The sequence below is a fragment of the Physcomitrium patens genome, chromosome 14 (assembly GCF_059467195.1).
Source record: "Physcomitrium patens ecotype Gransden chromosome 14, ASM5946719v1, whole genome shotgun sequence".
In the NCBI taxonomy this organism is placed as follows: Eukaryota; Viridiplantae; Streptophyta; class Bryopsida; order Funariales; family Funariaceae; genus Physcomitrium; species Physcomitrium patens.
This window is the reverse complement of record NC_143423.1, coordinates 17,186,739-17,198,491: the sequence shown is the minus strand read 5'-3', so window position 1 is coordinate 17,198,491 and position 11,753 is coordinate 17,186,739. Positions and strand designations below refer to the sequence as shown.

Here is an 11,753-nt window from a genome sequence, read left to right as displayed (position 1 = left end):
AATAATAAATTAAATTAATAGTTTATAGGAACCTTCAAATCTTCTTCCAACTCTTCATAATGGCCTTTCAATGTGGTAAAATACTTTTAATCAATATCTTGAAAATATGTTTTAAAAATTCCTAAATATTTCTAAATCAATTCTAAATCAATTTTAAGAAGTCTTTTTATATTTTTAAGATGCTAATATCAAACAATATTACTTTATTTTGTCTTGGTGATTATTTGTAGTAATAATTTTAAATAAGTAAAAAAATCTTATTCTTTACATAAATAATAAAAAAATAATGATATTTCTTTTTCATCTTACTTCTATCTATAAGCTAACATTTGTAAATTTCTAATAAGTAGTACATGTGGATGGATGAATAATTTAGATATTAGTATTAAAAATTAAATATAAATTATCATAATAATAAGAATTACTTAAATCAACTAAAATAATTATTTTCAAATCTTACTAAGATTCATTTTTTATGATTTTTTTCTTAAAAAATTATTATAAGTTATAATATCTATTAGTTCATAATAATCACTTAAATAATTAGAGAAATATTTATTTATTTATTTTTCTATCTATAAAACTTTAAAATTATTTTTCTAATAAATCTATAAATTTATGAATTTACCATGAATTTAACAAAATTTAATACAAAAGAGACCACTTTTGGATAGATATTGTTTGATTGATATTCAACAAGAAGGCTTGTCACCAATCTCTCCTACTCATGTTTAAGGTCTCTCTTTGAGGAGGTAGCCAATAGTTAGGTGCAGACATCCACTCATGTTCAAGGCCTCACTTGGTGGTGTCTTCCCACTACCACCCACGACCCCTGTGGTGACCACAAGGCCATCTTAGTTACCACGGTGCCAGCCAGCGTGAAGACACTACCTCCAATTGGTATCAATCAATCATCACGCATGGAGACTCAATAGTCTGCCTTGTGTGACCGGCCACCACACCACGTGGAGAAGCCTCAACACTGGCTCCACCACCACCCCGAGATTTTCCTTGGTCATTACCGGGACACTTCACTTGGGAGTGAAGAGGGCGACCACCCCTCCTCATAGTACCGGCTGTGGGATTCGGCAGCAGCCCCCTGGTCCTAGCTCAGGGCCACTTCCAAGAGACCTCTGGCTTTGGAAGACCACCCGTCCTTCTTGTACCTAAGTCGCTGGACAGCTCCAAGGGGGTCTCTCAAACCTTTCGAGGGCCATATCTGCCTTGTCCGAGCTCCAAATGGGACATACGACCACTCTGTTGGGATCTACTTTACTGCATAAATGTCGATATACACTCTATTTGCCCCAAACGGACACTCCTGCTGGAAGTTGTGCCCCTCCCAAGGGTCGGGACTCCCTGGGCAGTTCTGTCTTCCTATCTGGCTCTGTCCCTAAGCAGAGCCACCTTCAAACTCCCAACTCACACCTCCAAATGAGGTGATCCTTAGCATTCTCGAATCAGCCCGGCGTGCTTCATTTCTTTCTCACGACTCCACCCCTGTGGCTCCTATCCCTGCAGCTGAGAGGAGTTCCCAACGCCCGAGGTTCTCTCCCACACTTACCTTATTACGAGCTCAGCAAAGTTGATTAAGCACATTTAACTTGCATTCTGAACTAAGTTACAGTTTATCATTATCAAATTGGATTAATTTTCTCGCTATTGAATCCTGACACCCTAAATGAGTCCCTTCTGGTATCAATAAGAATGTACGAGATTTGATCACGATTCAATGAGTCACACCAGTATGCATTCCCAACCACAACTGCAACGACAAGGTTTCTCTGGAGTCCTTGCACCAATTAAACTAGACTACGTAAGATGCACAAAACATTCCACACAAATATTGTGAATTGAACAACCACTTAGCTACAAAATATGGATGCCACAATCCCATCCACGTTCTACTAAACAATGCAAGCCCAACCAAGTCCCTAAGTGGAAACAGTAGATTGGACCAAGCAGACTCAAGGTCATTGAATTCTCCATATACCCAACCAAGACATTAATCTTGTTCGCCATGTTCATCGATACTGGAATTAGCAATCTTACTGTTGACCAATAAAACTATCCGCCAAACACGCGCACAATATGAATGCGAATTCCCGCATCACAAAGGAAAGGTATCGAATGATTACTCCCGCTATTCGAGTGAGATGCGATGACAAGGTCATCATAGAAGACATACTCCGCTTCATAATCATGTATGTGAAGTTCTTTTCGTTGCGCCGTGTGGTAGTGATGCCTAGACATAGTCTTGTTTGTACCTATTCCTTTTTCGAATCCATAAAGATCAACCTCCTCACAGATGCCCAGTGCAAGCATCACCGCCTGCATGCCTGACGAGTAGTGAAACCCTTGCACCCATGGCCATTCATTCACTACCTTCCCAGTTTGCTCCACGAACTCGTGCACCGAGTACCACTTTGCAATGCACGATGTCAGAGCATCAAAACGAGGATCGGTCAGTAGAGGCGCCGCGTGCACAGGGTCACACATAGCCATGTCCATTAAGTGAGGCACCTGGCTGACATACATCACGATCGAAATATCGTCTCCGTAAGGGTGGCAGTAGCAACGCACCCGACGTGCACATTTGTGCAGAATGTTGCTATTCATGAACGCAATAGTTGTCTTTCCTCCCAGATGCTTCTCAAATCCTTTTATCCTTGCGTTATTTAGCCGCACAACCACCTTATGTGCGTCAATCGCCTTCCCGAACGTACTGTTTAACAGGATTCCATTATTGCCCACCACTGCACAGGTTCCATATAGTCTTTTCTTACGATTACTACGATGATGATGCCGATCAATGGGCCCCTTAATCATTGTTACCAAGCTCTGCATTATCTTAGGATCGTACCACTTCATTGCCACCCATGTTCGCAGTAGAGCTCGAAACTGCGACCAGAATGGAGCATACCGTGGTGTAGGTAGCCGCGACGGCCAACTTCCAGCTCTACCTCGCAGCCTATGGTGTGGATCATTGCTCCCCTCTAAAACCTCTTAAATCGCAGCCTTCTCGTGCTCCACATCAGGCTCAGATATCATGAATGCCAGGAAAGTACTGTCATTGGTGATATTACTTCTGTATAAATGGGGTTTTCTCCCTCGCCCTAACCCTGCAATAGCCACTGATGCTGCACCAACGTCTCGCCCCGAGATATGCGTGACGGAGGTGAAGAGGGCTACAACCGTTATGAATGCAAATAAAAACAGTAAGAGCATGTGAGACTGGATTCGAGGATACTTTCCAAAACTGAAAGAATTTATGCTGGAGAACTCTCTCAATTGGAACGCCATACAGTAAACTTTCATTAGCTGAAAGAATGTCTTATTTTGCAGTATCTTCGATGGCAGCCATCGTGACCTTTGCATCTTTTATGGAGGCATACGTCTTGAAGTGGTTGGAATCCTATGGAATTTCTGAACATGTTGCTGATTAATCAAATTGCAGCTGGCAAAGAGATGTGCGAAGTTAAATAGAACGCCTGCAGTCCACTTAAATAGTTGGCGATGCAAGGCAGAATAGAAAGAGAAGTGAAATGATGCTAATAGAGCCACTTAAGCAAAACGGAATAATGATGTTGTAGGGATCATAAGTCCTACTAAGAGGCAATGATATAAAATTAACAGAGATAGCGCAAAGGGTTGGAGATACCTTTTGGAACTGCTGCGATCATATGTTTCATGGATAACCTTGCCCCCGGCTAAGCTTACTTGCAGTTCAAGAGTTGGATGATGCTGGTATCACGTCGGGGAAGCACTGGGTGTTGATTTCACAACTCATAATTGCTCGCGAACCAGGGAGAAAGTAGACACGATAGGCGCCTAGGATTGGAGCCAAGAAGGAAAAAACGAAGAGGGATGAGGAATCAATAAGGATGGGTTCAGAAAAACGTTTGAAGGATGATTTGGTGGAGGAGACCGGAGAGGGAAGCGACGGCTATGGTATGGAGGAGGAGGAGACGAAAGGAGGGGGCGGCCATGGCCACAGGCAGAAGAGCCATGGCCTTTCTTTCATGGAGGAGGGAGGGGAGAGCTACAGGAGCAGGACAGACAATGATAGGAGGAAGGGAATAGAAGAAGAGTTGACTAATCAATGCGAGGAAACCCCCCCCCCCTCCAATTTCATAGATATCATATAAATAAAATTTCCCATTATCGTGGTGTTTATTGTTATTTGTATTATTTCACTGTTAATCAAAATGATTATGAAGCATTATTCTAAACAAAATACAGTACACTTGCATTTATGATATTGCATGTATTTTGCCGTTTCTTCTTTACAATAGTCTTTTCAATCTATGGAATTAAATAAATAATTAAGTAAATAAAAATCCTTAGGGTTTTTTTCACAATATTCCATCTTACTTTAATAGATTTAAAGTGTAAAATAAAATCAGATTTTCTAGTTTGGGCAGCCGAAAGATTTGTGTATGGACCTATTGAACTAAAAGCAATAGAATTGAATTCTATGCAAGAAAAAACTCATTATCAGTGAAGTGTTGTACGAATTTTTCAAAAACTGAGTATCGAAATAAAATCGGCGGCTATTAAGTATTAATGAAAAAAACATATGTGCACAAAGAAGGAAAAATAAAATAAAATGAAAAGAGTAAATTATAACCAAAGAACACCATGCTTGTATTTAAATAAACAAATCCGGTTATAAACATACACAAGGTCACTTTTTAAATCCCTTCTTTAACCTGAACTGAAATTCAAAGTATCAACCCCAGAATGTAAATCTATAGAATCATGAACTGATGATTTGAAAAGAATGCAAACAATATATCAACATCTAAAATGTTGTCTTCTCTAAAGCACAAATCTGCGCGTTACAACTTTCACAAAAAAATGGCTCTATTTTGTTTCTGACGAGTCAAAAGTGCTGTTCGCCAACAATGAAGTATCAATTAAGATTTCTTCATTCAAACTATCAAATCAATCAATTAAATTTTAGCTTAAGAAATGTTTCATTACCATTCTAAATTTCTTTTTAAAATCATTGCTCCAAACTAATCTTACCATGAAATTTTTAATGTTCGTACATCCATGTTGAAACCGCCTCTCATACACCCCAAGTTGCAAACACAACGTTGCCAACTTCTAAATTAAGTTTGCAACATGCTATCATTCCATTAAGTTCCACTTTAAATAATTTACACATTGCTTGTACATAACATCCAATCAGGAAAGATTGCAAACTGAACACTTTGCCTTAAATTCATTTACACCAAAACGTCTTCTTATCACCTCTCCTTGCTAGGAATTATCTTCTATCCAATCCTCTTTATGCTAGTTCTTCCCTTCAAAGAGATTCATTTTTGAGCTATAACCACAAAGAGAGTAATAATCTACTATTAATCTTCTAATGCATAATATTCTACTAGCATCCATTAATTAACTCATCACCAATAATCAAGTTAGTAGATGGAAAATAATTTATATAAGGACATCTACAAACTTTCTCCATTTAAATGTAAAATAAGATCATATCTATAGAATGCCTCCTTGACTTTGATTTAGAGCCAATAAAGCTTTAAAAAATCCAAGTTTAAAAGAAGTTCACTTGGCAAAAAGATTTAATTTGTAGATGTTCAATACAAGAGGTCTTTACAGTTGTCCAATTCTTCATTCTATAGAAATAAAATGTTGTACATCCCTTTTCAGTAATAATCAAATTGGTTGAAGGATACAAGTGATGGATCCTTGGATTAAATTGCATACTATGTAAAGATGTAAATCTAGATATTGCAAGAATAACATTGAAGGTCATAAATTTAATGAAATCAAGTTAAAATTATTCTTCTTTTCTAAATACCTTTATCTTTGAATTGGTGAAAGAATATATGGATATCGCTGCAACCAATTTGAATTTGCTTGTGCAATGATTCAGTTCATGAATTAAAAAAGAGCCTGTCTCTACAACCTGTAGAAAGTTGGGTAATCCTATGAAATTGGCAGGAGCGAGCTTGCTTGATTTTTCTTGTGCATGGGCAAAAACACCCCACACTGATGCCCCAATTCCTTCTTGGCCTCCAAACAAAATATATATATATATATATATATTTTTTTATTTTATTTTATTTTTTTTTTGGATGCAGAAATAGAAGAAAAGTATCACACAAGAATATTAAAAAAGAAAAAAGAAAACACAAAAAATGAGATGACTCTATATGAGTAGATTTGGCAAGCAAGCAAACAGCTATAAGTTGACATTTGGAGGTTGTAATTTGTTTCTTCTGGCTTGGCTACCTTGCATTTCTAAATCCAATGGTATGGTCAATTATTTTTATTTGGAATGTTTTGTTTGTGATAGACTAAGGTGGAAATTGTAAGAAGTTCTAATCAAATTGTGACATCTAAAATAAGATACATATTTTTTTAATTCTTAAATGTATAAGTGTGAATATTTTTAATATATTATATTTCATTTAGAATAAAAATTTCATCACATTACAACATGGGGGAAATCAAAATCATTTCCCATTTCTCAAATTAAAAGCATTTAAGCTGAAATAACTATTAATTTTATTTTTATTTTTAAAGTTTTACTTCTCTTGTTTGAATGTTGTTGCATGAAGTTTTGAACATAGAGTGGATATCCTAATTTTCATTAATTAAACTTTAAAAGTAAGAAAAATCCTCTATTTCATATCTCAAGAGCATGTACATCTCTATTGAATCAATAATATTCTATAAAATTTGTATCATATCTGAGCAAATTCCATGTGTGAGTGGACTACTGTCATAGTAAGTTGATTTCTTTGCACAATAATAAAAATAAAAATAAAAACAATTCGCATAGAAGGAAGATTACTCTGGATACGATTGCAAACATTTCATAAAATATCAGAATCCTAGGAATGACACTTTTAGCCCAGTTGATGCCATAGAGTGCCCCTTGTATTAACTGATGTCAGTGGTTTCAAGACCCTGCATAGATCATAAAAAAGTCAAAGCCACGTATCATTGCTCAGTAATCAAGTGGTCTCTCACGCACATGTGCATTTAAAACAATCTTGAAGAACTGACGAAAAAAGGAAGGGTGCGCTGCTACCTCGTTACAATGACGGAAATTCACATAATCTTACAGGGAACTATAATCAACTCAGACAATAAGCAATGAATGCTACAGGACAAAAGCTGCCATGCTCCCAACAAGGAATCGCCAAGCTTAAACAATGGTCCACAAGCATCAATTCGTCCAAACCTAAACTACATGAATATCTCGAACAAACCACTTTTAATTAAATCACAATTGCACAAGACAATGGTAAAATAAACCCCATATTTGCCTGTACAATGATCTTTCTTCTTACAGTATACACAATATCCACAACTCTTTGTGTCCCATGACTTCAGTCATTTTCATAAATAAAGAAGAAAGAAAGTAGAGTACTGTCTTCTAAGCTAGCGAATATTTCCGAGAGAAGACTACCTTTAGGAGTTTCTCTAGATTCAACAACGTGTGGCGAGGTCCCACGCTTTCTAATCCTAGATGATTCAAAATCTGCTCCAAGTCCTGCAGTCACAACTCACATTACTTTAATTACAAACATCAATTATAATTCAGATGCAAGTATCCATAAGGTGCACATTGTACCACGCAGCATACCACTCACAACTAGAAAAAAAGTCCTCAAAGTACAAACAGATTCCAAGCTTCTGTAAAACTAATTGACTACGAATTACTTTTGGCATGTTTGCTGCAGTAGATATGATTACAACCCGCCATTCTTAATGACTCCAGACATACTTGATGATACTTGTTGGTATTTCGATAGATAAAAAATCATCACATTGTATGACCACAGAATCGAATTAAAGCAAAGACACAAGCTACCAGTCATTAAGAGAGTATCCAGCACCTTATTTAGCAAAAACACCGCATATGCTGACCTCGTCGTATCCTGACCCTCAGAGAATAAAGGAAATTCAACAGTTCTTTGGGAGCCATACTGTGGAGCAACTGCAGCTGTTACAGCATCCACTGCAGGCTCAATGGCTGGGCAATAGTCTTGAATGAAGGATCGTGAAGCCATTTGACGAATAGGGTATCGCAATTGTACATCAAGGTATTGTGCTACCAGGGTTACCATCTGCTTCACCCACAACTGTCGATCAGTAACAAACTACGAATGCACATGCCACCAACGGGCAGACCAGCCCAAAAAGCAGAAAGCTTATAAAGAAGTTGCTTACATGACCAACATATCCAAGGGCAGTTGCAGACATGTCGCTTTCACTCTTGTCCTTGGCATGTCCTGTCAGCTTCTTTCCTGGTTCCGATAGAGGCATGCCCGCTATGATCAAAGATGAACCGTCCTTGTTTGCAGTCTCCCTTTCAACCCCTGCGCTCATATGTTGCATAAAGATTTTACTATGAGAAATAACAACCCCAATGGTTGCATGACCATTTCTCTGCAGAACTAGTCAGGCCTCGAACTCCTACCTTGTCGAGAAGAAGTTGCGATTCTTGAAAAAATACAACAATTCCAAAAATCATGCAGAAACTTTACTAACCTTGCGAAGTCGAATTTTCGGGTTTCAACGAGGCTAGGGGATAGACAAAAGCAAGCTGAGCCAGCATTCTCCGTCTCCTCGAATCAAGTGAGTAACAAAGCTTTCGCAGCCTCTCAAGCCCACCATCACCGGCTAATAATGATTTTGCGACCTAAATTTGACAACACTCGCTCGTGAGATCATTTGGCACGACAGTAAATAAACTTTGATTACAGCCATATGGGATACGACCCAGCAGTAGAGTTACCGATGATGATTTCGATACGGCGCACTGGGAAGAGTTGAGTTAGATACACAGTCTTTGCATTATTACCATGACCTTGATTGAGAACGTCAGTAAGCAAATCTTACGGACTGCTCCATTGAGAGCAAGCTAAGACAACCAGAACCAGCTGCCCAAAGTGACAGGAACTGAGTTTTGGTAGGTTGCCAAGATACATCACCTGCAAGCGACGCTGGGCATCTGCCACAGCTCTGAAAGCAATGTGCAGAGTCCGAGTAGATGGTTCCAGAAACCCCGTCTTTTTTGCAAGCTCTTCCCTAAGATTGCGCAATGCTTCTTGAGCGCTCTTCAGTCTAAGATTCTTTGCATGAACCTGTCGATGCATGGCTTCAAGAGCATCCACCCGTTCCAAAGACACTTTCCGAATCTAGACATTGCCACCCGTTGTGAGAAAGTTAAGCAGTTCTACCAAGGCTAAACCACTAGCGGCATAAAACATAATAACCCGTCCTCCATCAATCGCAAACCTATCTGCATCTTGCATTAGCGCGTCCTCGTGCCAGAGCAACGATGGAACTGTCGTGACATAATGAGACAACCAAGAACCAACTGAGGAGAAAGTGCAATTTAGAAACGATCCGTATAACCCTTCGCAGCATAAACTACAAGCTCAACACTCTTGGAGTAGTATTTAGTTTACAAGGAAGAAGAAAACCAACAAATCGCAAGGGATGGACATGCCCGTGCAATTTGACAATCTGAGCGAACCGAAATGCTCTCAGATTTAGTTGCCCTTCTTTCAACAAATGAACCCTTAGCAGAAGGTAGTAACCAAAGTTGCATCGGTTTGCAAAGCTGCGTATTCAGAAGTGTTGAGCCATCCAAGCTGCACTGGAGGTTACACAAGTAGTGTACTCACGAAAGCATTAATCTTGCTTCCAAGCAAATGTTCACAGTATGAATTTTGATACACTAGGCTTAGACCCAAATTTGAAGTTATTCCAATAGCTTCAAATTATCCTCTATTTTAGAACTAAGAAAATGATCAAGGTAGTAAGACCGATACGGGTGTGTGGAAAACACACTACCGGCTCATACTCTATTCATTAATGCAATACTGAACCCATAGATGGGTCTAGAAGGAGCTGCACCCAGAATGAAACGTCGGGCAAAGTCAAGACACCATTCAATAAAACCCATGCAACGGCTGACATAGGCAGGCCCACGTACCATCCGCCTACCTGATTTTCAGATTACATACCAAGCTCACTAGCAGTATTTCCACACTCAGTGACAAGCCCTAATTCTGCAAATACAAAATCGACGAACAGTTCCCCGATTCTGACTAGCCAACATTTCATGTGTTTCCACATTGGAAATCCCACCATCCAAAACTCACAGGAACCGCTATGCAGACAGCTTTCCGAGACATAATCAGTGGTACACACATGAATACATCCGTGCCAGAATCTTTGCACACAGGCCCATCAAACTCATGCAGAGTGCGAGAAAAGAAATTACCTCCAGTGCGGCCTCCAGCTGCTGCGACAGTGCTTCTCTATCCACTAAAGACTTCTTCAAAACCAATCCCCTGCCGCACATTTGCGCAAGGACATCCTGAAATTCCTCCCATTCCACAACCTTGGCCTTCACAATCTCCCCCTTGCCATTCCCAGCCGCAGCTCCTCCTTTCTCTTGACCTTCTGGAGTTCCTTCCATAGCACGGTGCACGAAATTCACTGAAGGAACTAAGCCTGTTCGAACCCCGATTCATTTTCCTCTTCCCTGCAGCGAAGAGACTGCTGAAGCTCGGTTGAAAAGAGAGCAAACAATCTGTGCGTCAGCTGAGCCTCAAGCATAAGCTCGAATTCATGTCGCGTCGTCCACTTTCCAAACGAAGCGAATCACGCCCAAGACCCTCCAAACCCTAGGGAAGGGGCCTTTGATTGAACTCAGGCGAGGATGCTCCGCGTCGAGAAGGCCCCGCTACAACCATGCGAGGAGACAACAGAGGATAGAGCGGAGAATCCTAGAAGCCATTCCGACAGAAGAAAAAGGAAAGAAGCCCCTTCCGCAGCGAGGAGGGAGAGAAGGAGGGCTTGCGAGAGAGTGAGAGAGAAAGAAAAAACAGAGCTCCTCGTCGTCCTCGTCTGGTGCTGCTGGTGCTGCGCCGTGCAAGCGAGGGAGGGAGGACGAGGAGGACGAGGAGGACGAGGATGGCCTGGAGCGACCACTGAGGCACGGACGGAAGAAGGACGGCGACGACGACGACGAACAGCAACGAGACCAAAGGGATAACAAAGAAAAGGAGGAGGAAGAAACAGAAAGAAATAAAGAAAGAAAGAAAGAAAGAAAGACAAGCACCCCGCTTTGCCCGGCCCGCTTCCTGCCCCTTCATACAGTTCCCCTCCCTCCCTCCCTCCCCGCCACGTCGCCCACTGTGGCCCACGCCCATTCCACCTGGAATCGAGTCTGGTCCTCGGCCGGATTCCACCTCGTTGATTGGCCCTGGAACCTCATCTCCTTCCCCCAACAGACCCTTCCTGCACTTAAATGCTGCTTCTAAGAATTAATATCAAATATTAAGAAACATGCCTTTATTAAATTCTTAAGTTTCTTACGGACTAGCTTCTTTAATCTCTCAAATTTCTTATTTATTTATTTTCATACTATTTTGGTTTTTTTTCTTATTAGTTTATTATATTTATCACACTTATTCATTTGTTTGTTTAAGACATTTTTATGATTAATTCAATTTTCATTTCTTTACTTCTTAAATTATAAAACTAAGTAAGATTGTCCACATGATCTGAAGACCATTAATTACCAAATGTGAAGAAAAAAATGTTTAAAAAACTTGTGTGCTTCACAAGGAGTAAACTAGCTACTCATCAGGTGTTGAAATCAAACTTGGATGAAATTAAAATTGTCAAAGCTAATTTTCTTTTGCTAATAGTTTTATAAATAATTTTTTGTTTAAAAATAACACATTTTCCTC

General features: G+C 39.7%; 2 protein-coding genes across 6 annotated transcripts; both read right to left on the bottom strand.

Annotated features, from left to right (window-relative positions):
• Positions 1 to 1,833: 1,833 nt before the first annotated feature.
• On the bottom strand, positions 1,834 to 4,072 carry LOC112291893 (beta-1,6-galactosyltransferase GALT29A-like). Of its 4 annotated transcripts, none has more exons than XM_090256091.1 (2): positions 3,662 to 4,072; positions 1,834 to 3,491 (listed from the first exon to the last, which is right to left on the bottom strand). In XM_090256091.1, exon 2 carries the CDS (start codon positions 2,869 to 2,871, stop codon positions 2,068 to 2,070), a length of 804 nt encoding a protein of 267 aa, XP_090112217.1. In that variant the 5' UTR covers positions 2,872 to 3,491; positions 3,662 to 4,072; the 3' UTR covers positions 1,834 to 2,067. The 4 variants fall into 4 exon arrangements, with proteins under 4 accessions (XP_090112217.1, XP_090112218.1, XP_090112219.1 ...); XM_090256092.1 differs by having other exon boundaries at positions 1,834 to 3,457; positions 3,662 to 4,055; XM_090256093.1 differs by having other exon boundaries at positions 1,834 to 3,426; positions 3,662 to 4,052.
• Positions 4,073 to 6,626: 2,554 nt separating this feature from the next.
• Positions 6,627 to 10,862, bottom strand: LOC112291816 (vacuolar protein sorting 38). 2 transcript variants are annotated; one of them, XM_024539724.3, is made up of 7 exons: positions 10,277 to 10,862; positions 8,976 to 9,182; positions 8,533 to 8,683; positions 8,212 to 8,360; positions 7,878 to 8,108; positions 7,448 to 7,531; positions 6,627 to 6,942 (listed from the first exon to the last, which is right to left on the bottom strand). In XM_024539724.3, the coding sequence occupies exons 1-7, from the start codon at positions 10,472 to 10,474 to the stop codon at positions 6,916 to 6,918; spliced, it is 1,047 nt and encodes a 348-aa protein (XP_024395492.1). In that variant the 5' UTR covers positions 10,475 to 10,862; the 3' UTR covers positions 6,627 to 6,915. The 2 variants fall into 2 exon arrangements, with proteins under 2 accessions (XP_024395492.1, XP_024395491.1); XM_024539723.3 differs by lacking the exon at positions 6,627 to 6,942 and having other exon boundaries at positions 7,236 to 7,531.
• Positions 10,863 to 11,753: the final 891 nt, after the last annotated feature.